Source organism: Diceros bicornis, chromosome 3 (genome assembly GCF_020826845.1).
Source record: "Diceros bicornis minor isolate mBicDic1 chromosome 3, mDicBic1.mat.cur, whole genome shotgun sequence".
In the NCBI taxonomy this organism is placed as follows: domain Eukaryota; kingdom Metazoa; phylum Chordata; class Mammalia; order Perissodactyla; family Rhinocerotidae; genus Diceros; species Diceros bicornis.
In genome coordinates, this window is record NC_080742.1 from 52,546,441 (window position 1) to 52,574,113 (window position 27,673).

The window sequence follows — 27,673 nt, forward strand, 5'->3', positions numbered from 1 at the left end:
AGATCCAGACAGTGCTGGGATGAACCAAGTGATCATTAAGCATTGGTGGAGTGAGTAAATGAAAAAGATGAATTTATCACCGTCAAACAGAATATGTATTTTACTTAGTTTATTGTCCATCTTTCCGCTCTAGAATATAAACTTCATCTGGGCGGGAATTTTGTCTGTTTTGGTTATTCCTAAATTCCTAGTGCCTAGAACAGTGCCTGCCACGTAGTGGATACTCAATAAATATTTATTGAATATATGCATGAATAAAATAACTCATTATAGTTTTTAAAAAAATAACTAGCTCCCTAGTATTATAAAAATATAATTTATATTTAAAAAATAATTTTTAATAGTGTGAAGTAATTTAGTATATCTCTTTGGCTTAAAAACCCTACCAATTTAAATTTATTTGGAAACTTAATAGCTTAAAATATCTTATTTTTTCATGTCATTTCAAAACTGCTATCTAGAATTATTTACCATTTTCATATCTGCATACTATTTCAGATATTCTGCATAAACCCCTTACTCTAGAAATTGAAAAGGGAAGAGTAAAGAAAAGAAGAAAGCATAAGCAAAATGGCAAATAATGATAAAAAGGATTGTGAGATACTTTATTTACTATTGCCAGAGAAAAAAATTAAAATTAAAAATTTTTAAAAATTAAAACTATTTCAAAATATTCTTGGGGCTAGCCCAGTGGTGTAGTGGTTAAGTTTGCACGCTCTGCTTTGGCGGACTGGGGATTGCAGGTTTGAATCCAGGGCATGGACCGACACGCCACTCATCAAGCCATGCTCTGGTGGCGTCCCACATACAGGATAGAGGAAGATGAGCACGGATGTTAGCTCAGAGCCAGTCTTCCTCAGTAAAAAGAGGAAGATTGGCAGCAGATGTTAGCTCAGGGCCAATCTTCCTCACACAAAAAAATATATGTGTTCTTTAACATCAGATACTTGACTAGTGATCTTTTTGAATCATCATTTTATATTTCCAGATGATCTGCTTTGCATCTGAGAATGGAAGAGTAATATATATACTTATAAATGATTAATGGAAGATGTCTCTAATGAAATGCTGTAACAATAACATGATGATTAAATAATGACCCCAAATATCTGATCTTATAAAAGTCATATAGACTACCATTTGTTTACCTGTTTTACTATAACTTAGAGGAAGTGATAAAAGGATAAAAACTATGAGAATTATATAATACCTCGAGCAGCTTGTTCACAGAGTTGTAAGTAATTCAAAACACTTAATGTTGTTCTCCTTCGCTCTCACAGCATCCGCATGTGGCAGATAAGAGGAATATATTATTCCTCCTATTTAACAGTTGGAGTACCAGAAACATCCTTAACTTGTTGAGTAGTTTGTAAAACCAAGGCTGCTGTGAGCCATTTTGGGCCCTGAAGAAAAAAAAGATTTAGGTACTCTAGCAAAGGCAAACCAACTAAACAAACTTTTGTGCCCTGGAACTGGAACTGTAAAAGAGGACTCCTAACAAAATCTGTTTGTTAAATTCTGGAGGCTTTTTATTTTAGGAGAATTATAAATCAGCAATAGATATTGCTTTCCTCAGGCAAGATAGCTACACTCATGTCATGCATGCCTTGGAAGGTAGAGGAGGTCCAGCAGGAGTTCTTGGCTTGTTTTGTTCCAAGGGCCTTTTGAAAGTCTGGTGAAGTCTATTTTCAGAAAATATTTTTAAGTGAATAAAGCAAAAGATACAGAATCACAAAGGAAACAAATGGTAAGAAATAGTTAATCAAAATATTAAAAGAGGGGGCTGGCCCCGTGGCGTAGCGGTTAAGTGCTCGCGCTCCGCTGCTGGCAGCCCAGGTTCGGATCCCGGGCGTGCACCGACGCACTGCTTGTCAGGCCATGCTGTGGCGGCGTCCCACATCAAGTGGAGGAAGATGGGCACGGATGTTAACTCAGGGCCAGTCTTAATATATATTTAAATATATATATTTAATATATATATATTAAAAGAAATTTGTCATACGTGATAGTAGTATTGTGCTTATTTATTAAAATGTTAACATTTAGCATGTCTAATAATTACTATAATTTCAGAGTAGTGATGACTATAAAGGCTGTTTTGAGATGGCTGCAATGACTATAATGTGAAATGAATATATCTTGATGTCTGTAGGTGACAAAGTTAAAGGTACTGAAACTATTGCTGTGTTTTTTTGCCTATATTCATAATTGAGGAAAATGCTAAATTTCAGTTAGAAGTTAAGTGAAAAGATGTAAATTTTTTTTCCTGAGTTCATGGATCTCCTGAACTCTAAAGATGGACGCTTGCGGGGTGTTGTGAATGCAAATTTAAGAATCTTCTCTAGTCAAGAGTTCAGTTAGATTGCCAACCGAACCAAAACCAATCTAACTGTACCTATCTTGTTCATGTCCTTGTATTCTATTCACTCCACCTCCAGTTTCCCCGAGTCAAAGCTGCTTGTTATTGGTCCTTTGCTTACCCTGCATCCTATTTGCAGAGGATTTATTGTATCTTTGATGGTAGAAGAGAGGAGTATTAAAGTAAACTCTTTATTATGTTCAAAACTCTCTGTGAAGTTGTTTGACTGTACCAGTGTATGCATGAATCTTTTGATGAAACTCTTGACTCCATTTAAGTAGTTTATTGTTTGGTTACAGAAGAACTTAACATACTCCTCTAAATTAATTTGCTTAAATTTTTGCAGAAGTTATTTTATCATCATCTCTAACTCTTTCGCTGCTTTCATGCCCTTTTTCTCTTTTCTTGAATCATCTTTGAAATATTTTTTGAATTTACTCTCTTTTTTCCTCTGTTCACATTGCCACTTTCACAGTCCTGAATTACTACTACAGTAGCACATTTGGGGTTTTTGAGTTATGGCAGGAGATGAGGGAACATCCATTGAGCCTGCTGTGTTCTAAACACTTCCCTCATTTCTCAGTAGTTCTCCAAGGCCTGGAGAAGATAAGTTCCTCAGGGTTATTAGTGCTGGAGCTGATGAGCAAATCCAGGTCAGTCTAATTCCAATCTACTGTGTCATGCTGCCGCTCCCCACCGCCCCTTATTTGTTTCTAGTTTCAAGTATATCCAGTATAGTTTTGCTAGATTAACCTTACTACGGACTGTTTTACCATATTATTGTTTTTTAAGAACCATTAGGCCCATTGTAGTAAATTGTATCACATAGATTTGGCACATCTGGCCTCCAACTTGTCCTTTTAGCTACATCTCTCTTACTCTTATGATATATCCTGTGCTCTACCTATATCATTCACTTACCAGTCCTGCAAAATGTTATTATTGCATGTCTTCTGTACTCTCTTCACATGCTTAGGAGGAACCTTAATTCCTCTATCTCCTCTCAACCTAGAATTGACTTGCATTTTTCGTGTTTCCAGTTTTACTCTCACTGATAATGACTTATTCCATTTGAAGGTCACTTATTCCATTTTAAGGTCATTTACATAGGTAAAAATTTGTTAACATAGAGTCTCATCTCTACTCCCAAGGGATGACAATCAGCAAAACACGCTGAATTTTACTTTACAGATAAAATTTTTCATACTTACATCCTTTGTTAATATTTGTTTTTTTTAAACAGCTCTATTGAGGTACAATTTACATGTAATAAAATTCACCCATTTTAAATGCAGCTTGATGAATTTTGGCAAATATATATAGTTCTATAACTACTATTACATTCAAACTATAGAATGTTTCCATTACTGCACAAAGTTCCCTTGTGTGCATTTGCAGTCAACTCCTCCAGCTACTCTCAGTCCCAGACAACCAGTGATCTACTTTCTGTTACCATAGAGTTGTGCCTTTTCTAGCATTTCATGTAAATGCAATCATGCAGAATTTATCCATTCACTAGTTGATGGACATTAATCCTTTTACCAGCTGATGGACATTTGGATTATTTCTAATGTTTTGCTATTATGAATAATGCTGCTATAAACATTCTCATACAAGTCTGTTTGTGGACATATTTTTTCATTTTTCTTGAGTAGAGACCTAGGAATGGAATTGTTGGTTTTATATGGTAAGTGTATGTTTTTAAGAAACAGCCATATTGTTTTCCACAGTGGCTGTACCATTTTGCATTCCCACCAGCAGTGTATGAGCATTCCAGTTGCTCCATAGCCTCACTAGCACTCGTATTGTCAGTTTTTAATTTTAGTCATTCTAGTGGGTGTGTTGTGTTATCTCATTATGGTTTTAGTTTTAATTTCCCTGATGACTAGTGATGCTGAGCATCTTTTCATGTGCTTATAGGCCATTCATATATATTTTGTGAAGTGTCTTTTTAGCTCTTTTACCTATTTTTTTATTGGGTTATCTTTTTTGGTGGTATTTGGTTTTACGAGTTCTTTATATATTCCAAATAAAATTCCTTTGTCATATATATTTTGGAAATATTTTCTCCAAGTCTGTGGCTTGCCTTTTCATTTTTAAAATATTATCTTTTGAAGAGCAAAAGCTTCTAATTTTGAAATAGTCCAATTTAGCAATATTTTTCTTAATGCTATTTGTGTCCTATCTTAAGAAATTTTTGCCTAACCCAAGGTTACAAAGATTCTCTCCTGTTTTTTTCTTCCAGTAGATTTATAGTTTTAGCTCTTATATTAAGTTTTATGATCTATTTAAAATTAATTTTTGTGTATGGTACAATATGTAGTCAAAATTTGTTTGTGTACAGATATCCAGTTTGTTTAAAAGATCATCCCTTTCTTCCATTGAATTACTTCTAAATCTGTTGAAAATTAATTGACGATGAGTATGGGTATATTTTTGGACTCTCTCTTCTGTTTTATTGATTTATATCAGGGGTCAGCAAACTAAGGCCTACAAGCCAAATATGGCTCGTGGCCTGTTTTTTGTAAATAAAGTTTTATTAGCACATGGCCATGCCCATTCATTTAGATATTATCTATGGCTGCAACATCAGGGGCCGATTTGAGTAGTTGTGGCAGAGACTGTGTGTCCTGTAAAGCTGAAAATGTCTATTATCAGGTCTTTTATGGAAAAAGTTTGCCAACCCCTGATCTGTGTGTTTATCCTATGCCAATACTATACTTTCTTGATTATTGTAGCTTTATAATAAGTCTTGAAATCAGGTTCTGTAAGTCTCCCAACTTGGTTCTGCTTTTTAAAAATGGGCTATTCCAGGACCTTTGTATTTCCATCTACATTTTAGAATCAGCTTGTCAATTATGCAAAAGCATACTGGGATTTTGATTGGGATTGCGTTGAATATAGAGATAATTTGGGGGGAATTAATAGCATAAAAATATTAAGTTTTCTAGTCCATGAATGTGGTTTATTTCTCTACTTGTTAAGGCTCTCTTTAATCTCTCAGTAATGTTTATTGTTTTTAGTGTATAGGCTGTGCACATCTTCTGTTAAATTTATTCCTAAGTATTTAACTTTATCAATGCTACTATAAATGGAATTTTTAAAAATTTTATTTTTCAATTGTGTATTGCTGACATATAGGCATACAATTGATTTTATATATTGACTTTGTATACTGCAACCTTGCTAAATTCATTCATTCTCGTAGTTTTAGTAGATCCCTTAGGATTTTCCACATATATGATAGATCATATCTTCTGTGAATAAAGACAGTTTTACTTCTTGCTTTCCAGTCTGTCTGCCTAAATCTTAATTTTGCTTTAATCCACTATTTAGAATCTCCCATACAGTGTTGAATAGAAATGGTGAGAGCAGACATCCTTGCCTTATTATTGATCTTAGGTAGAATCATTTAGTTTTTTACTATAGGTTTTTGTAAATGTCTTTTTTTTGTGTGTGTGTGTGAGAAAGATTAGCCCTGAGCTAACATCCATTGCCAATCCTCCTCTTTTTGCTGAGGAAGACTGGCCCTGGGCTAACATCTGTGCCCATCTTCCTCTACTTTATATGGGATGCTGCCACAGCATGGCTTGATAAGCAGTGTGTAGGTCAGCGCCCAAGATCCGAACCCATGCACCCCGGGCCGCTGAAGTGGAGCGCGTGAACTTAACCACTACGCCATTGGGCTGGCCCCTGTAGATGTCTTTTATCAGGTTAAGGAAGTTCCTTTTTATTTAAGGTTTGCTGAGATTTTTTTTGTTTTTTAATTATGAATGCCTGTTTAATTTTGTGAAGTGTTTCTTCTGCATCCATTGAAATGATCATATGTTTTTTTTCCTTTAGTCTTTGAACACAGTGAGTTACATTGATTTTTGGATGTTAAACCAGATTTGCTTTTTTTTGCGGTAAAACCTGCTTGGTAATGGAAGTATTAGTTTTTAATATTGTTGGATTTGATTTCTTAATAAGTTAAGGATTTTTGCATCAGTATTCATGAGGGATAAGGTCTGTAGTTTTCCTGTGTTGTCATTGTTTGGTTTTGGTATCAGGATAATACCTGCTTTGTAAAGTAAGTGAGAAGTGCTTTTGCCTCTAGTTTTTGAAGGAGTTTATATACAGGATTAATATCTTTTAAAAGTAAGTTTTCTAAATATTTGATAGAATTTACCAGAGAAGCAGTCTGGGTTGTTTTTTGTCTTTTGACTTTTATTAAAAGCTAATTTGTAAGAGATTCACATTTTCCCCCCAATTAGCTAAATTAGAGGGCACTTTCTTGGCACAAATAAATTTGAAAATACATTGGGCTTTATCCTGCTTTCTGATTTTGTTGAATGTGGAAGGGGCATTTATGAGAAGTTGAGAGCCAGCCTTTCCAATTGTGTACTTAAAACATAATAGGAAGATCACTTTATTGTTATATTTTGGCTAAATGTTTAATGCTGCCCTTGTTATAAAATATTTGATTGCTTTGCTTATTTGAATACCTTTGTTTTTGAATTTTAGGAACTTAAAAGGAGTCAAGAAAATCAAGCAGAAAGGAAAATGGAAGGTCAGAATTCCCAGAGGCCTCAACAGGTCTCACAGTGTCTCAACACATGCTCACAGCAAAATGGTCATGTGTCTGCAGTGCCAAATACACAACCAGTTCTGCAATATGGTAATCCTTACGCAACACAGGAAACAAGAGGTTATTAAAGTATTTTTGGTTTGGGGTTAGCTGAATATGAAGTTTGTTTTGTTTGTATCTTCGTGGGATTAGAGAACTGCTGATACAGTCAGCTCTAATAGAAGCATTGTTTTATACCAAGCAGTTTTAATGTTTAGCAGTAACTGGTTTCACCTAGAAGTGATACACCATGAATGAATGGTCTGTTCCTAATTACATATAGTTCTTATTTTTTTTTGTGAGGAAGATCAGCCCTGAGCTAACATCTGATGCCGATCCTCTTCTTTTTGCCGAGGAAGATTGGCCCTGGGCTAACATCCGTGCCCATCTTCCTCTACTTTATATGGGACACTGCCACAGCATGGCTTGACCAGCAGTGCGTTGGTGCACGCCCGGGATCTGAACCTGCGAACCCTCGGGCCACCGAAGCAGAGCCCGCTCACTTAACCGCTACGCCACTGGGCCGGCCCCCATAAAGTTCTTATTTTTAAAAATCACTTGGGTTAAAAATGAAGACATCATTTTTTGATGCACTAAATTTGTTCTTTATATCTTATTCAGCATAGCTATACACAGAGATTCTAATTTTAGTACCAAGTTTCACCCTACTCTTCCAAAATTGTTTCAGATGGAGCAGGTGGTGCTTTTTACCCAGATGAAATCCAAAGGCCACCTGTGAGAGTACCCTCTTGGGGACTGGAAGATAATGTTGTCTGCAGCCAGCCTGCTCGAAACCTTAGTCGGCCGGATGGTTTAGAAGACCCTGAGGATAGTAAAGTAAATTGAATTTCCATTTTCTGAGCCTGTCCCTTTTATTTTTGTCCTATGTAGAAAGTTATGTGTGTGTGGAAAGAGAGAGTGTGTGTACACTTGATTGCTTGATTTTTGGAAAACCTGCTTGTCTTTTAATTTTAAAAATCAACCATTTATATGCTTCAGACTTACACGTTAGTATTCACACTCAAGTAATAGATTAAGTTTGGAGAACAACTTCAATAAATTGTAGTTATCAGATAGTTTTTATCGTAATAAAAATTTTTTTTATTGGGATATAATTGACTTATAACCTTATATTAGTTTCAGGTATACAGCATGATTTGATATTTGTATATATTGTGAAATGATCACCACAACAAGTCTAGTTAACATCCATCATCACACAGTTACAAATTTTTTTTCCCTTGTGATGAGAACTTTTAAGATCTATGGTGTTAGCAACTTGCAAATATGCAATACAGTGTTATTACCTATAGTTACAGATAGTTTAATCTTAATTATCACTTGCTAAGTAATTGACTATGTTCTTTTGATTGTAGATATACTAGGCTGGAAGAAACAAAGTGTTAATGACAAAATTGTGCTTCAGTGTGCATCTTTTCATTTTAGCATTTATATCCCACTCTCAATTTTAAGATGGATTATTATCTTTAGCTAGAAAAAGAAAGAAGTGTATGTATCATAGTTTTCTTTTTCAGAGAAATACTCTTTTAGACATCATTAGTATTTAATCTCAGCAACACAATAAATTGAATTAGTTTGTGTAGCATATCATTATTTTTATTTCATTTAAGAAATTTCTTCACCATTTAATAAATAGGTTCTTATAGCAGCTCTTTTTGGATTTCCTGTGCATTAAGATGAATTTAAAAGAAATGCTTTATTGTGCTCTTTGCAAGTACAGAGGTATCATGACCTGTTTCTCATTTAATCTAGTTTGCTGCATTTAATTGCTATTAACCTTTGCAGAAACCGATCAGTGTTCAGACAGGCATGATTTTAGCCCTAGTGCTCAATACCTATAATGGAGAAAAATGTAATTCTCCCTCCTGCCTTTTGGCCTCCTATGTCCATTACTGAGAATAATTAGGAAAACTGTCAGAACTTTTGTAGCCTATTTAAGGTTTAGGGTATCATCTTACTGCATTTTCACACCTTCACATTTTGCGTATTTAATCTGATCATTCTTGGCACAGATGTTCCATGTGACAAGACCTTCTCTTCCATAGTCATCTGCTTCAGTTTAATTAGCAGGATGTTCTTTCTGATCTGTGTGCTTTGCCCTCCTGCAAACCCATGAGAAGCAGTGTTAGAGTCTTGTGCTCATTTGCTGACATGCTTAGATTTGGTAATGAGATGGAAGGGCTCTTAATAGGCATACCTTGGGTAATCGTATTTTGCAGTCAGAAGATTTTTCACATTAGACAGAAACTTAATTTTTATGTACATTCAGACCTTGTTTTTTTAAAAAAAATTCTTGTCATTACAACAACAAAAATCACTTGCAAATGAAGTATTTTAGTAAGTAGTTGTAGTTAGAATATAGAAAGATTTGAATTGACCTGTTCCTTTTCTCTGGTTCTCTGCCCTGGGAGTGATTAACAGCCACAAGACCCAGCACCTGTGAGTCAGGGTTGAGACAGCCTATTCTTCAGCCTACTCCAGTCATTCACCTGCCATCTCTCTTCCCTTCTGCACCAGAAACTGTGGTCAATCATTGGATCAAAGTCTTTTATGACTCTCTTTTACCTAATAATTGCAACAGCGATAACTAGAACATCATAATTATGATGATGGTGATGGCAACAAACATTTCTGTATCTCTATTTGCCAGCTAATGCTTAGCTCTTTAAATTTATTAACTCATTTGTGCTTTATAGCAGTCATATGAGGTAGGAACTGTTACTATCTCTATTTTGTAATGGAGGAAACTGAGAGACAGGTTAACTGCTGGTAAAAGTACAGCCAGGATTTGAGCCTCATCACTTGAGCTGAAGCAGCTGTGGTCTTAACCACCTGTCAACCTATCAAATAGATGAAAGCTGAGGTTCCGAACTTGCTCAGTTCATGGCACCTTTAGCTTCTCAGTAAATTTTTTTTATAGCATCCTGTAGACTAAAAGAAATACTTAACGATTTCCTAACAAATGTAGTAAGTAACCATTTGAATAAATAATACACATGAATTGAAAGAGAAACTCATATTTTTATTTCATTTTTAAATAACCACGGTCACTAATGGGATGTTTGTGGCTGTTGACCACTGTATGACTTCTCAAACCTTGGAATCAGATTGGACAAGCCTCCTTCATTTCCTCTTTCACATTGATTTTCACAAGGCACATGCTTTATATCTCAGCAACTGCCAAAAACCCAGCTTCTCAAAGATAAGGTGTCACTGAAAGGAATCTAGCACTATCTCACGTTGAAACTGAGTTGTCTTGAACTAGTTGGTCACATGGTATCTGACAAATGTGGAGTGTTTTTGCATATTTAATTAACTTAGAAAATTAAAAATATACCATAGTATTCCTGTGAGTTTGCTGTGGTGCCCTAGCCTCCTGCACGGTTTTTTGAACCATGAGTCTAAATCCTTGCTACTCAAAAATATGGTTTGTGGACCAACAGTATTGGTACCTCCTGGGAACTTGTTAGAAATGTAGAATCTCTGGTTCCACTCCAGACCTAATGAGAATCAGACTGCATTTAACAAAATCCTTAGATGATCATATGCTCAAAGTTTGAGTTGCACTGGTCTAAACTTCGTAAGCCCATCATTCCAGGCTGGATTACTTTCTCTTCCCTGGAAACCTTTAATCTACCATCTGTCTCTATAAAGTTGCCTATTCTGGACATTTCATATAAATCAAATCATATAATATATGGTCTTTTGTGACTGGCTTCTTTCACTTAGGATAATATTTTCAAGATTCATCCATGTTTTAGCATGCATACATGTTTAGCGTGAAGAATGTTATTCACTCCATTTTAATGCTGAATAATATTCCATTGTATGGATATACCACATTTTGTTTATCCATTCATCTGTTGATTGACATTGGGTTGTTTCCGCCTTTGGCTATTGTGAATAGTGCTACTATGAACTTGTATACAAGTTTTTGTTTAAATACCTTTTTCAGTTTTTTGGGAGTACATACTTAGAAGTCGGATTGCTGGTTCATATGGTAACTCTATGTTCAGCCTTTTGAAGAACTGCCTGATTGCTTTCCCCAGTGGCTGTACAGTTTTACTTTCTCATGAGCTGTGTATGAGGATTCCAGTTTCTCCACATCGTTACCCAAACTTGATGTTTTTCGTTTTGATTATAGCCCATCCTAATGTGGGTGTGAAGTGGCATATATCATCATGGTTTTGATTTGCATTTCCCTGATGGCTAATAATGTTGAGCATCTTTAATGTGCTAGTTGGCCATTTGTATATTGTCTTTGGAAAAATGTCTATTTTAATCCTTTGGCCATTTTTTAATTAGATTATTGTCCCTTCTGATGATTTGCAAATATTTTCTCCCATTCTGTGGGTTTAATTTTTCACTCTTTTGGTAGTATCCTTTGCAGCACAAAAGTTTTTAATTTTGATGAAGTCACATTTATCTATTTATTCTTTTTTTGCTTGTACTTTTGTACTTTTTTTGGTCCTATCTCAGAAACCATTGTCTAATCCAATGTTAGGAAGATTTGCCCCTGTGTTTTCTTCTAAGGCTTTTATAGTTTTATAGTTCTAGCTCTTATATTTAGGTCTTTGTCCATTTTTAGTTAAATTCTGAATATGGAGAAAAGTAACATTTGAAAAGTAGTAAAGATCTTGCAAAATTATTTGCTTTCTGATTTTTAAATACCTTTAAATTACATAGTTCAGTGATGTTCCTTCATTGACATGATACATTACCAGAAATGGATGTTTGGCAGAATTTAATAACATCTCATAAAAAGAGGAATGTTGACTAATATTACCTAATAATACAAGGTTTTGAGGGATAGAGATAAATATTAATTCTAAGGTTTTATATAAAAGTCACCCAGAGTCATGGTACTCTCTTTTCTCCTATGTGTTGACTTTGGCTTTAGCAAATATATTTCTTAAGCTTTTAAACTAAAGTAATAATTATCAACTCAGTAAAAGTTTTATTAAGTGGTGGATCTTTTTTCCTTGACATTCGTTACTAACTCCTGAAGGATATCTAAATGTTTCAATTAATAATTCCTAGCAAAGGTAGAGTCACAACACAGTTTGGGAAATACTGATTATATATAGTCCCATTGTCTGGATCCTAATGATTCAAATGGCATAACTTAGTCATTAGCTCCTGTATATATATTGTTGGTTTGATCATGACTGCATTTTTTTATTGTGGTAGAATACACGTAAAATTTACCATCTTAAAACCATTTTTAATTGTACAGTTCTGTAGCATTAAGTACATTCACATTGTTGTGCAACCAATCTCCAGAACTCTTTTCATCTTGCAAAACAGAAACTCTTTACCTATTAAACAACTCCCTGTTCCCCCTTCCCTCTAGCCCCTGGCAACTACCATTCTACTTTGTCTCTATGAATTTGACTACTCTAGGTGCCTCATATAAGTGGAATCATATAGTATTTGTCTTTTTGTGACTGGCTTATTTCACTTAGTGTAATATCCTGAAGATTCATCCATATTGTAACGTCTGTCAGAATTTCCTTCCTTTTTAAGGCTAAATAATATTCCATTGTATGAATATCCCGCGTTTTGTTTATCCATTCATCCATCAATAAGACATTTGGGTTGTTTCTACCTTTCGCTATTGTGAATAATGCTTCTATGACCATAGGTATACAAATACATCTGTTTGAGTTCATATTTTCAATTCTTTTGGATATATATCCAGAAATGGAATTGTTGTATCATATTAGAGTTGTATTTTTATGATCATGATTACATTTTGAATTTAGTATGATTAACTCTATTTTATTGTCTAAGAGATGAACCCATTTTAATACTATTTCAGATGTTTAAGCTTTCATAAGAAACTAAGAATTTTTTATAGACTAGATTTTGAGTTGGGCATCTGATGAGAAGTTTTTGAGTTTTACGTAGAGCTTCAGTTTAACGTAGCTTGCTTCCTTTGCTTAAAAACAAGTTTGTAATAGAAATAGTGTGCTGATGGGTCTAAAGGTAAATGACCAATGTAAGATGCTTTAGACCTTTGTAGAGATTAAAATGCTATTAAAAATGTTGTTTCCTTAAGAAAGATGTAATTATTTGGAATTGTTCATCAATAGATTTCAGTATGGTATTCCCAATAAACATTGCTGTCAAGAGTATTTTAGCAATCTAAAATGCTAGGTACTGTTACTTTAAAACCTGCTGTTCAAAATTCTTTTGGGTTGACAACTTTCAGTGCTGAAACTTATCTTAGTAGTTTTGGGTAGAAATCTTTCTAAAATAGAATACATGATTCTCTGCCGTCTCACAGAATATCTAACATAGCCTTGATGACTCAAGTTTATTAATTTAAAAATCAACATTACACGATGTCTTCACATTGTTTTAAGATGTATATATAGGAAAGCTATGTGATCCAGTGCTGAAATACTATTGGATGTTTGAGTTGTCTGCTTTTTTCTTTTTACCAGTAGCCATTTTTCATTGTTGACAGTTGCCTCCCTTAATAGCCTCACTTCCCGATCTGTTATATTTAATCTAGTATGGTTTTGGAAACTAATTAACCGAGCTTGATGAGTAAAATAGCATAAATGTATTTGTGAGTGAAAATTTGAACTGGTCATTTGGCATGTCAAGATCACAAGAGACTTTACTGTATGAATTGGCTACTCATAGAACTTATTACATTTCATTTTTTTCTCTAAGTGATTTCTTATTTTATAAGAACTTTTATGTCTTCTTATAACATCTAGAATTCTACTCTTGAGTCCCTTTCTTATAACATCTAGAATTCTACTCGAGTCCCTTTCCCCTTTTATTAGGTATTAGGTGGTAGAAGGTACAGAATAATAAGAGTTGTCATTACCAAATTATATATGGCTTAGAAAGTATAACTTAAAAAGAAAGAGAAAGTTTAAATTGCTTTTTTTCCCCGTCCAGATATTTTACAAGCAGGGTTAACATGTCTGAAAGGTTGGTCTGAGTCTAGCACCGCAGCTAGCACCAAACTTTGTTTAGCTGATTCACAGAAAGCAGTAAATTGGTGTAAGCTATTAGCTGTTCTAAAACAGGGAAAGGAGGTTATGAGATTTTTGGTTCCATTATATTTTTGGCTCCTAGAAAGTTGTGTTTTATTATAAATGTGTCATTAGGAATTTTGAAAAGTAGAATATCAAGACCTCTTCTTTTTTATCTTTTCCTGTTATTTTCTTAAATTGCATTTCAAAATTTAAAAGCTTTCTTTTTTCAAAGATAAATGAGAAAATTTTATTATTATTTTGTATGTAATTGTTTAAGCAGATTCAGTGTTTCAGATATTGTTGCTGGAAGGCCTAAATCTGGCAGCTAGAGTAACATGGCACAGAATCTAAATTTACTGTCATACATATTAAGCTTAGCAGCTTCAACTATTGTATCATCTTCCCTCTTTGTATCTACGGGTTTAAAAGCTGTCTGGATTTTAGTTGCTTGAAGACTTTTAATTTTGGAAGTATTTAAAATACTTGTCTTATATTCCCCAATTTCACACTCCCTCATTAGGTTATCTAACCTGTTTTTCTTTTGCCTAGTTATATCCTAAGGGAATCATATGTAAATAAAAGTATTTTCTGATTAACATGAAAAAAAAAAATCCCTTGCCACCTCTTTGACTTTTCAGGAGGGATAATTGTTAGAATAATAGCCAAGTCCCGTCCCCCCCCCCCCCGCCCCCGAAAGATAACTCAATTTGTCTTTTGTTTGTTCACTTCAAATTTCACACCACATATACTTTTTTGATACTTCTTCCCATGACAGACTTGACTACTTAGCCTATTAATAGCAGCTCTAGGGCAAGCATGACTACCCAGCAACATAAGGACTTTCATCAGTGCCTGTACTACTTGTTTATGTGCTTTTAGTTCATGACATGAGAGCAGCTAACAGAGCTGCTCAGAGGAAGAAAGCAAATGGGCACTCTAGATGATGTGGCTACTTTGATGTGAAGTGAGGGTGTCTGTTTGGCTGTTGATGTAGCACATACAGATCTCTAAAAAGTGACCACAGGGATGTAGGCATAGAAATCTAAACCAATGTTTTCTTTCAAATTCAAACTCAGATTTACAGATTTTTAGGAGTCTTCCTTGACAATCTGTTAGATATTTAATTTTGAATTTTATTCTTTCACAAGAGAATTTTGAGGCTTATAGCTTGGTGCATTGCTTTGTTTTAACATGGTTTTCCAGTTGGAATTGCCTGTGTGTGTGCCCTTGAACATACACATGCAAACTCATACATATTTTACTAGCTTTTCTTTATTTATAATTTATGTATATTGTGCAGTGGATGTATATTGTCAGAAAACACTCTGTCTTGCAAATTAACAGTTTTTAAATGAGAGTAATAGGAAAAATAATGCAGTCTTAAATTTTTATGAAAGTGGTCACCTAGTGTATGGAACAATAAAGTCAATAAAGTTACCTACATAGAGGTTCAAAAAAGTCTACTGATCTCTACTTCATTCACACATGCAGGTGTGGTATACTCTCCATTCTACTAAATACTGCTTTTTATTTCAAGAAGGTAAGACTTAGTCCATAGTGAAATACTCTGTAAAAATTTACTTTCAAACATATGTTTATTTGAAAATCTAATTAAATAAAAGTAAAATTTTTAAAAGTGTAATCTTATTTTCTTTATACTATGCTTGGTTGAATTAAGGAACTTATATAGTTTCACTTTTCTCAAAAGTTGCAAAATTATTTCTTGCCTAGGAAGATGAGAATGAGCCCACTGCTCCTGATCCTTCAAGTCAGCATTTACATGGGCATGGAACAGGCTTTTGCTTTGATTCCAGGTAATTTTCCTCTTTACTGTGTAGAATTTGGATTAGATAGACCAGTGGTTCTCAAAGTGTAGTCCCTGTAAACTTGTTAGAAATGCATATGATCAGGGTCCTCCCTCAGATCTTCTAAACCTGAAACTCGTGGTGTGGGGCCCAGCAATATGTGTTTTAACATGCCCTCCAGGTGATTCTGATGCATGCAGTCCTTTGAAGAACCAATGCTGACAGACACTCGTAGTTGTTAAACTGAGTGAATGCTGTTGGGAAATTATAAGTTATACTAATCTTTATAGTTTTACAAAAGGCATTTTTTGTTAGATAAAAATTGAAGAATTCTTGTTACTAAGCCTCATTTCACATGTGATTGTATTTTACGGTTGTAACGTGTAACGAAAAAAAGGTTTTTTCTTTGTCGATCTTATCGTAAAACTAAATTTAGAAGCTTTATAAATAGTTTACACAATTGTCAATAGCAAGCATTTAGAAGCAGAAAAAGGTTTCTAGAGTAACTGAAGACTTTCAAGGGAAGTTGTTTAGTATGAATATCAGTTTAGCTAGATAAATGTAATCTTGTCATATTCTGAAGATTACTGTTAGAAATTTATTAGAAATATGTAATCCTTTCATTTTCCTATTTCTTCAAGCTTTGATGTTCAAAAGAAGTGTCCCCTCTGTGACTTAATGTTCCCTCCCAACTATGATCAGAGCAAATTTGAAGAACATGTTGAAAGTCACTGGAAGGTGTGCCCGATGTGCAGCGAGCAATTCCCTCCTGACTATGACCAGCAGGGGTTTGAAAGGCATGTGCAGACCCATTTTGATCAGAATGTTTTAGATTTTGACTAATTACTTTTTATTATGAGTTAATAATACAGTTTAGCAGTTAAAAAAAATCACCTCAAATAGACCACTAAGGAGATCACAAGGTATCACTTTCATGTGCCCGCTACTGCACTTTTCTGACCAAGAGTGCTTTGAGTTTGGTGGTGTTAGGGTCAGGTCAGTCTTTGGCTTATCAATAAGTGTAATTTTAACCTCTATTAATCTTACCTGCTTAAGAAAAGTTCTTGTGTGTTTGTATATTTATTCCCCAGTTTGCAAAATTATATGAATAAAGGAAACTGATTATTTTAATGTTATCACACTGAAAAAAATGTATGATTAGTGTTACTTAGCAGAATATTTACAAGTTTCTGTTGACTTTGTTGATTGAGCATGACTACTAAATATTATGTAATAAAAAGAATTTATCATAACAGTCTTGCAAAGTAATTATTTGAATACAGAAACGTCCATAATTTAGCCCATGAAATGATGTTTTTTTTTTTTTAACCCACTTTAGAAATGGAGCTGCATGTAGAATGAGGTCCTATGCTTGCAGTATAGCAAATATCCTTTTTGTATTTGAAATGTTTGCTTTAGGAGCTAATAGAAGGTAGATTTTGCTGATTTTATGACTAAAAAATTTCAGAATAACCTGAATGATTATTTTTAAGCCATCTTAAAGTTGTATTTCTATCTAATGGGAAAATGAACAAGATGTGTCAGTGCAATTGTTTCATATCAAATGATCTACCAAAGAGTAGTGTTTGTGACAAAAATCACAGAAAATGTATCCGTTTCTTTTTCACATTTTTCTGATGCGAGTATAACTTTGAAATAACATTCTCAGTAAGTGCTTAAAAATGTAATGTGTAAGCCCAAATCAAAATAATGTGTTCGTTATGTCTCTGCTGTGTATAGTACTCTCATTAACATTAAAGAGGACACATTTTTGGAGGTGTATAATTTCATTGTCAAATTGGCGATAGTTTTTCATTAACATCTTGAACACCTTTCTTTGGGCCTTTAAAAACATTTCTGAACTGTATTCTCTCTTAAAATATGAATGTTAAGAAGTTGAAAAGTACTGACTGATTTTGCTGCTTTTGTAGTTATCAAAATTTTTAAGCTTTTCTGAAGCAAACTAGCTGTTAACCTAACACTCAGTGTGGTGGCATTTTGTGGTTCTGTATGTGAATTGCATACACATCCTGTCACTTGTATTTGTTTCTAGGAGCAGAATTTGCCTATTGTTGGAATCCTTTAAAAAGGTTTCTGTGTCTAGGGCAAAACAGTATTAGGAAGTCAGATGTCAGAGGACATGGCAGAACTGAGAGGGCAAGAGTATTGAAGACTCCATGTTTTAGCTTCCTGTTAGGTTTTATGATAAAGAAACAGAATATATTCAGGTAAAATTTGTTCAACATTAGGAGCATTTTTGTTGCATCAGTTAATAATTATGGACCATGCTAACCAAAAGTTATCCTTCAAATATCATAGTACTACTACTGCTACCAGTGAAATGAGATTGTTCATCTTACTAACCTAGAACTTATTTTTAAGTAGCGTTTGGCCCCAAAATTATAAGTAAAATTTATTAATTAATTATTGATAGAAAAGCCATGCAGTCTAATCTAAGCAAAAAAATCAAGGAATAAAATCTACAACTGTCAGCCGAATTACGCCAAAAAAGGAGGCAGCCTAAGAACAAGTCACTGAATGGATATATGAGTTTCTGTAGTAAACTTGATCATAATGGACGCTAATGAAAATAAAGAGCCATGTTTATTTTGGGTCAGAGGCAGTTTATTTTAAATGTGATTTCATTTACATTTATAAGCAGCTTTTCTTGACAGGAATTTTGATTCATTAAGTTGCCTTCAGTTCTAAAACAAACCTCTGTCGCTTTCAAACAATGTGCTCTGTCCCCAACAAAACATATGAAAATATAATTTAAAGCACAGTTTTCACAGACACAGTACAATACATTCACTATACACGGTATAACAAAATATTCCCATCCTTACCTGTTTAGTAATACTGTCACAATGAATAAGTAAATAGAAATTGGAATTTGTTTTATAGTTGAAAGAAATTTAACATGCACAATGACTATTTTATGACTGTTTAGCTATTGAACTACTGATCCAGCCTACAGTTTCTTGCACTAGAAGGAGCAAAGCTAAATAATAATTGCTGGCCTAAAAAAATTTTGGTCAATTGTAGGTAGATATGAAATAGCCAAGTAGGGCCTTCTTATGCACCAACTAGCTGCTTCTCATGTGGGTCACCCTTTTAAACATATAGGATAACACTGTGTATTCAGGACCAAGACTACTCTTCAGGGATCCGAGGAAATTTTTAGAGGGCAGTGTCTTTCTATATAAATACTTTAAAAGTCCTCATTATGAGGGATTCACAACTTAAGAATATAGAAGCTTACCCATCTGGCTAACAGAATTGTCATCCTTTGAAAATGTCTGAAAAATTGAGGCGGGACACCTGCTTCCCAGCTGTAAGACTTTTCATCAAATGGGAACATGGGAAGAAAGTTATTTTATAAGCAATTTGTTTGCTTTTCACCAGTTTTGTGGGCAGTTAGCTATCTTAAAGCAATTGTTATTGCATAATGAGGCAGTTGGTAAACTCTCATGTGTAAGGAATAGCACTTGGGAGAAAAGAACACTCAAGGCATGATGGTACTGTTGGTGAGAACAACTTCAGGAATGGTCCAGACGTGGGTTACTCTGACGGGTCATGGATTAGTCACTCTTTGACCACCTGCTGCAAAAAGCACTTAATTGTCTGTCAATAAGGCTCAATTTCATATTTCGGCAAAACGTTTTATAAAGCTAAACAGACATTTCCAGTGGGAATACAGACATCTACAATGTGATGGAAAAAGTGCCTGTAAAAAAGGTCTAAAAACACAATGAGCATGAAGAAGAGGCAATAGGGGTCTTAACAAAAATGTTCCTCTTTGAAACGTGCTTGGAATTTTATTTCTTGTTTGCAACCCACGGGTTTGTTAGGGCAGTGGTTGCAGAAATTGGCAACACATAAAACATTAAGTCTGTTGGCAATAGAGAACTACAAAGTGCTTTAAAACTTCACCTAAAGATGAAGATAGAACTAAATTTCACGCACACGAAATTTGCACTTAAGTATTTCAGAGTGTTTGTTTCCTAACAGATTTCAGGGAAAAGTATTTCACTAAACTGGTATCTTGGTCCGCAAATATCAGTAGGCATAAATTGAATCCCTTGCACCCAGCAGGCACTCAATGAATGTGTGTTAAATTAATGAGTGAACTAAATAGACCATTTTGTAAAAAAATGCCATTTATAACACTAAAATGATTGGTAAGTCAGATGGCAAGATTTTCAGCTTTTTAAAGGGCAAAAGGATTTGCAAGATCATATAAAACACAAAGCACACCTTTTATGTATGTTATTTAAATATGAAAATATTTTTAGCATATTATGTTAAACATTCTTTCTTATTTATATTTCCATTACCTAAAGTCTTTCTACTCACAAATACTAACTCCATTATGTAAGGCATGGTAACCAGTTTGATAATGAAGGTATTATTTTGGTTTTGAACATGGTGAGTTGATGTGTTGAAAAACTTCAATCACATTACCATCTTGGGAAAAAAAATCTCAGTGCCAGCCCCTCAACCCCCCCCCCCCCAATTGATATCACTGCAATACAACTAAACAATATGCAACATGCCCTCAATTTTATTTTGTTTTGGGGGAAATGTGCTGAAGAACCTAGAGCATTTTTTGTTTAGCACCTTATATCAAAGTAATGAAAATGGGTATGATGGTTACATGTGCAAATGTACAAAATCATTAACTCTACAAAGTTACATCATTCCAAAATTACAGAAAAAATTTAAAGCATGCATTTAATTCTTTAAAGGGTTGCTGAATGCTTCCCCTGAAAAAAGGTGGCTGTTTTCAAAATCAGCAACTGCTGGTGAGGATTTCTTGGCACAGTTATGACCAGCATGTTATTGCTGCATCTTCCTGATAATCTCAGCCGACACCGGGGGATGGAAATTGATTGTGTGGTGCCGCAGGCCCTGAGCTGTCTTGTAACTCTTACCACAACGACATTTGAATGGTTTGCGGACACGAATCTGTGTTCTGTGACCATTCTTAGCGTGGTACTTTATGCCATTCACATTCTGTGGAAAAGACAAAAATATCACCTATTAGATGGAGTCATGTAATGTCCGTCAGACTGGAGAAAATCCCAGTGTGGGTCTGGATTGCACTGGACATCTCCTGGATGGCAGCTGTATACAGAGTAGGCTTTGCATGAACTCCAGTTGTAACCCTTCAGGCAGTCTGGTGTGTTAATCATGGGCTGTGCAGACTGGGTCAGGCACACAGCTAACTCAAGGCAATTCAAATATGCCTCAATTCCTCTGAAAGTGAAAGTACTGACTACTTCAAATTTTACATAAGACATGTATTTAAGACTTACTGCATAAAGAATCACAGTTCCCTCTGCCTGCAACTTTGCTTCTCTGAATCTTGTTTCCACTCTGAAGAGTGCTAATCAACAACTACATAAAAATATCTCAGGATGGCCAAAAAAAAATCTTTCTAAAGAAAGAAAACACAGGTTAGGGCAACAGAGTTCGAGACGTGTATAAATTCTTGATTGGAAACTCAGCTTATGTCTTTCTTCCAGACTACTGTGATGATAATTCCTATCTTAGCTAGAATCTTTGTCTGTTTTCTACTCTGCATTAAACCAGTGTCTCTGCCCCTGCGGGAGCTACTTTCCCAAATCCTGCCCCATCATAATTGTGTGTGTTTCGTAAGCACCTATGGGCAGACTAGGCCCTACTTTTATTCACCTACTTCATTCTAAACATACAGTGAACTTTGAAAATCTTACATTATGCAAGTCTCAGCAACAGAAGAGTTCCAACTGGCCTACAAATCCTAAAAGATACATAAAGTATCAAAATGCTTTCTGGATTTCTATTAATTGATTTTGCTAGCTCTAGCATATTCAGTGTAAGACTCCATGCGTAGAATCACTTTACAGATTTAACAAATAAAATAGTTACTATTGCTCATCCCAATTAAATGGTGAGGAAACAGGCTCAGGGCATTGAGTAACTAATGAAAGATTTAATTAAGAATAAATGGCCTGGGCCGGCCCCGTGGCTAAGTGGTTAAGTGTGCGTTCTCCGTTGCTGGTGGCTCGGGTTCGGATCCCAGGCGCGCACCGACGCACCGCTTATACGGCCATGCTGAGGCCGCGTCCCACATACAGCAACTAGAAGGATGTGCAGCTATGACATACAACTATCTACTGGGGCTTTGGGGGGGAAAAAAAAGAAATAAAGATATAGGGGATTGGAAAGTGCTTTAAAAAAAAAAAAAAGAATAAATGGCAGAGGTGGTATTAGAGCATAGGTCTTAAATTTCCAAGTCAGCCATTGCCAGATTAGGGAGTAAAAAGGGAAGGCAGGGCTTGAGACATGAAGTTGTTGAATACAGATCACCAGAAGAGTGAGCTGCTTCCTAAAGTATTACCTGAATCTAGTCCCACTGAGTCCAGTTCTATGCCCAACTAAAGGATTCCAACATAGTCGTTTTCTACTCCTTCTTCATAAGATGCCCTTACTGAGCTTCCAGAGAATAGGGACGGACTGTCTGCTGTTGTTTCATGAGCACTGAGCACAGTGCCTGGCACGTAGTGGAAGCTCAATAAGTATCTGTGAGTGAATGAATTTGTTAAACATGCCTCATTATTCTGGAAGAAGTTGAGAGAGTTGCCATTAAACAAAATGTGTTCAGTGGTTATTACTAATTTCCTTTTCAGAGATTCACAGTGCACATTAATACTTTTTAAAAGTCCCAGGGTAGAGAATCCTGCTTGACTTTGTTGAAACCAGAGGTGCCAAATAGCAACTAACTGGCTATGCTCGGAGTCTGAAAGTTGTCCAGTGAGTCGAAGCACAAGGACAAACACCCTCTGCCCTGAACACCTGGCTCTCGGCCTTCTGCACCTTCAGCCCATGTCCTTCCTGTGTCAATCCTTGCAGGCAGGGTGAGGAGGCACCTCACTGGTTTTCTAGAGGCGTGTTGGGGAATAAGAACTTGCTGCAGTGGGATATGGGGAGAGCAGTGACAGTAGCAGAATCAGACCCATTGAGACAGTTAGATGTGTAGATATGCCTGTTCCAGCCCTCCCACCAGAGGCCCAGGCAAATGGGTAAGGAAGCCAACTTGTGTATCTAGCCCCAACTGGCATCTCAGTGCAACTGCATGCGAGACCCAGGCAAGAACCACCCAGCTGGAGCCAGGCAACCCACAGAACCATGAAAGAATAATACATTGTTTTAAGCTACTTGAAAGAGAGAGTTAATAATAGCTTTATGACAATTAGAAAAAGACTGTCAACTTTCTAAGTAACAGTAACAATATGGTAGGAAGTTTGGCTCACAAATGCTAGAAATTTGCATCTGCCTGCTTGATAATATCCCATTTATTAGCTCCACAGATATTCATTGAGCACCTAGTAGGGTCCCTTTCTGTGGACGAAGGGTTACTAAAACATTTCATGTACTTGTTTTCACAGGGAACTTGTTGCAAAATGGATCATTAAAATCCAGCTACCCCTGTGCCCCAGGTACTACTCACACCTTGTCAGAAAATAGAGGAAACCAAAAATAAAAACACCTTTAACAAGCAAAAAGGCACAGCAACTCCAACAGGATTAGGGCTTAGATATTCCATCCAGGCAGGCCTGAGTTTTTATAACTAATTAGGTGAGGGAAGCTTTGAAACCAGAAATTCCTAAAGCCATAAGAATCCAGTCCAACATGAAACCAGATCCAGAGTTCACCAGGAGAAGGACAAGCCCAAGGTTGAGGTGATTCCAGCAGGTTCTGTGGTCTGTTCCCAGATTCAGTGTAAACACTGTGTTGTGTGTCTGGCTGTGAGACTGTGAGGAAAACACAGCCAACTCCATACGATAGCTTTATTACTCTGTAAAAATTAGGAAGCCAATTGCACACTGGAATCGTGGCATTTCTAGGGTTGGCCAAAGAACCTAAAAAAACATACCTTACCATCTCATTCTCTTTGTTGGTGTGATTTAACGTTCACAAGTGTCCATGGAACACCCTTATCATGAATGTTAGTACAAGCTCTAATCAGACTCAAGATTTCCCCCATCTGTTCATTCATATATAGCAATGGGAACTTCCACTCTCTAAGACTTGAGGAGCTTAAAAAGATTCACTGAAGTTTCTAATTGCAGAGATCCTGAAATGTTTGGTCTTTCAAAAATATTAATAACAAAAATAAATAATGGCAGACAACTTGAAAATAAAATGCTTAAATCCTCTGGTCTCTGAAAAGAGGAGAGGGAATTAAGCTTCGATAAGGCAAGGAAGGGGACTTACATTAAAAACTCTTCATGCTGAGTATGTACAGTTGGCTCTCCGTATCTGCGGGTTTCACATCCGCAGATTCAACTAACTGCAGATCGAAATTCTGCAAATACGGAGGAACTGAACTAAACCTGCAGATTCAGCAGGTCGACTGTATTCATTGTACTACGCCACTTTATATAAGGGACTTGTGCATCCCCGGATTTTGGTATCCACGGGGGACAACTGTACTGGATGTCTACTGCTTTATTCAATACTCATGGTTTAGATGAAACTGACACTCAGAGAAGGCGAGTGACTTCCCGGAATCACAAAGCTGGTAAATGATAGAACTGAAATGGGAACCCAAGGATGCCCAATTCCAGAGTCCATATTTTCCCCCAGAATTTCATGCACCCAAAGTGCTAGGTACTCATTAATTAGCACAACCAGCTGGCTGTCTTTGAAAAATCTTAAAATTTGGGAAGGATTGGGACACCCAGTCTGGAGAAAACTGTCTATGAATGACAGTGGTCTTCTGACACACAGCTAAGCATGTGAAGCAGGGGGCAAGGCAGGAGGTACAAAGGAGGACCTGAGGTGGTGGGCTGGGTAAGGCTGGCATCAGTTCATTTCCATGCCAGGTTCTACCATCAGGAACTACGTGCCCCGATGAAGGAACCGAGCCAGTCAATGGACAACAAACAATTTAGAGGCTCTTCTCAAAATTCCACTCCTAATCAAATCGTAAATCCTAAAGTCTGGACGCCAAGCTGGGCCACCATGTCCTTAACTGTATTTGATCTTTGTTGTTGGTGTCCAGACCTGAATAAGTACAATATATATGTGCCCTTGATATAAAAACCATAACTTTCAATTTCTGGCAGGCCTTGATGTTCTACATAAAGGAGAGGATGAAGTTGCTTGGGGATTTGATGAGGAAGAAAAATGAAAAAACAGAAGCCAGGGTTGTTGGTAGTGGTAATGTTTGAATTAAAAGTGAAGACACTTACAGCAGTGTGGTGACACTCCACCAGCCCCAGACAGCTGAAATGCAAGTCACTCCCCCGCTGGACTTGACATGGCACCATTCAGAATGTCCAGGGTGATTCAGGCAAGAATCAGGTCTTTCTTCTCCCGTGATTATTAAAGTAACCTGTGTCCTTGGGGCCGGCCCCGTGGCTTAGCGGTTAAGTGTGTGCGCTCCGCTACTGGCGGCCGGGATTCGGATCCCAGGCGTGGACCGACGCACCACTTCTCCGGCCATGCTGAGGCGGCGTCCCACATACAGCAACTAGAAGGATGTGCAACTATGACATACAACTATCTAGTGGGGCTTTGGGGTAAAAAAAAAAAGGAGGAGGATTGGCAATAGATGTTAGCTCAGAGCCGGTCTTCCTCAGCAAAAAGAGGAGGATTAGCATGGATGTTAGCTCAGGGCTGATCTCCCTCACAAAAAATAAATAAATAAATAAAGTAATCTGTGTCCAAGTGTAGGTAATTGTAGAAATTTAGAAAATACTAAAGAGCATAAAAAAGAAAGTAGTACAGATATAATCACTGTTTAACATCTGAGGTATTTCCTTTCAGTATTTTTTCTGAGATATATATCATATGAGATTGAATTCCCTCATCATCAAATGTTTTTTGAAAATACGATTTTGTGGGCCGGCCCCATGGCTTAGCAGTTAAGTGCGCGCTCTCTGATGCTGGCAGCCCGGGTTCGGATCCCGGGCGCGCACTGACGCACCGCTTCTCTGGCCATGCTGAGGCCGCGTCCCACATATAGCAACTAGAAGGATGTGCAACTCGACATGCAACTGTCTGCTGGGGCTTTGGGGGGAAACTAAATAAATAAATCTGAAAATAGGATTTTGATGGCAGATTCTCTTCCATTCCCCTCTTGTTAGAAATTAAGTATTTTCCAATTTGTACTGACTTGAAGTAATGTGATGAACATCCTTGTACATCAATCTTTGCATCCCTGATGATGTGCTTAGAATAAATTTCTAGAATTATGGAGCTAAAGAGTAGGAACATTTTTTAAAGTTCTAATTATTTACTGCCAAGTTGCTATCCAGAAAGGTGGTCAGTTATGCTTCCACCAGGGCTCCTGATGGGACCCTTAGGAGATGCAAGGAGATCAGATCCACTGAGGGAGAGAAGGGCTGCAGGGCCCTTCTTGGGAAAACCCCAAGCTACACACCTGCTTGACTGTGTATCTGGATGTCAGAAGCCAGGCTTTCTTAAGGTAGGTGAAACAATGTTTTTGAAGCAGCAGAAGACTCTTTCAGACAAACTTTGGCGCAGGGGTGGGGGTGGAAGTAGGGGTGGGTTCTGTTTTCTATTTTTTAAAAGAAAAGTAGCAAATGCCTTTAATCCTAGCCACTCTAATACAAAAATCATCAAAGGAAAAAAAACCTCAAAGCACTTGAACCCATCTTTTAACCTATTCCCAGTTATAAGGTTGGGGAGTCCTCTCTCTTTTGCCTAAAGTCAGAAGAAAAGTGTGAGCAGCGCCAAAGCGGACGTGATCATTCGTTCCCGGCCTGGAATGCGTCTGGGAGGAATCCAAAAGAATGAATCATGCTGCTGCTTGGGGTTCCGGTGGTCAGGGGGGAGCCCACACTGTCCTCTTCCCTCTATCTCTTTATCCTCAAAGTATCCAGTATGTCCAAGACCTGTGCTGGGTGCTGAGGAGGGGTCTATGAACTGTAAGCACCCTTGGGGTAATAAGATAGTAAGTGCTCTGCCAGGAGTATGAACAAAGCATGTGCAAAGGTCAGAGGATAGAACTTTAGTCTATGAGTGGGGAGTCAGTCTGGGAAACTGGTAAGGGCTTCCTAGAGGAGGTGGCATTTGAGCTGTGCCTTGAGACATGAGGGGAATTAAAATGAGAGGTACTGATGGAAAGAGGAGGGGAAAGGGGGCATCCTAGGCAAAGGAATTCGTAGGGGAAACAACACAGAGACTTAGCAGTACTGCTGGGCCCCTCTCCTCTACCCCACTCAGCATGAAGTCTCAGAAGTCAGATTCTCATCTCCTTTCAGTTCTACAAATGCCAATGAAATGGTGAGAAGGGCTGATCCTGAGTCAGGGTCCACTGACTCACTGGTTAGAGACTCCCTGCCAGCAGGGGGAGGGAATGAGACGAGTCTGAAGTCAGCCCTGGGAATAAACAACAAGATGGCAGCACTTCTGGATTCTGCCTGACTCCACAGCACACCAGCTCATAACTCTCTCCTCTCACCAACACCCAATCCAACAGTCATGCAGTAAATGAGATGAAATTAATATCCTAGAGAATACCACTGCCTTTCGGCCAGTAACTTCCCAGCAGAAAGAGTCAAACTGAAGCTTTAGGGAACATACCATGCTCATCTCAAGCACTTGGTTAGAAGTAGTTACATGCTTCTTCTTGTCCCATGTATCATTCCTTGGCATTCTGGCCCAGAAAAGGAAACTCACACTTCTCTCATGGAAATCAAGACCACTAATTGTCACCCATGTCATTTGTCAGTTAGGGGTTCTGAAGCAGGCAGCCTCTGTGGCCCAAGGTTCACTCAATTTTCTCTTGGCCTTAGATGGAGAAAGAACACTCAAAAAAGCTCCTATCAGTCCAGATATAGACAGCTGCAGGAGGAAACTGCTGGAA

General features: G+C 36.8%; 2 protein-coding genes across 6 annotated transcripts in view; one reads left to right on the plus strand and one right to left on the minus strand.

Moving 5' to 3' along the window:
- The window catches only part of TAX1BP1 (Tax1 binding protein 1), a 75,948-nt gene extending 58,901 nt beyond the window's left edge, over nt 1-17,047 (plus strand). For 3 of the 5 annotated variants that reach the window (XM_058527546.1, XM_058527525.1, XM_058527553.1), the window contains exons 15-18: nt 6,863-7,046; nt 7,654-7,802; nt 15,716-15,798; nt 16,431-17,047. In XM_058527546.1, the coding sequence (XP_058383529.1) occupies nt 6,863-7,046; nt 7,654-7,802; nt 15,716-15,798; nt 16,431-16,632 (618 nt within the window). In that variant the 3' untranslated portion in view covers nt 16,633-17,047. The remainder of the gene's footprint in view (nt 1-6,862; nt 7,047-7,653; nt 7,803-15,715; nt 15,799-16,430) is intronic. The other 2 variants (XM_058527533.1, XM_058527539.1) reach the window with 2 other exon arrangements.
- Nucleotides 17,048-20,335: 3,288 nt separating this feature from the next.
- Nucleotides 20,336-27,673, minus strand: part of JAZF1 (JAZF zinc finger 1) — a 320,674-nt gene continuing 313,336 nt past the window's right edge. The window contains exon 5 of the mRNA XM_058527563.1: nt 20,336-20,805. Within this exon, the coding sequence (XP_058383546.1) occupies nt 20,629-20,805 (177 nt within the window). The 3' untranslated portion in view covers nt 20,336-20,628. The remainder of the gene's footprint in view (nt 20,806-27,673) is intronic.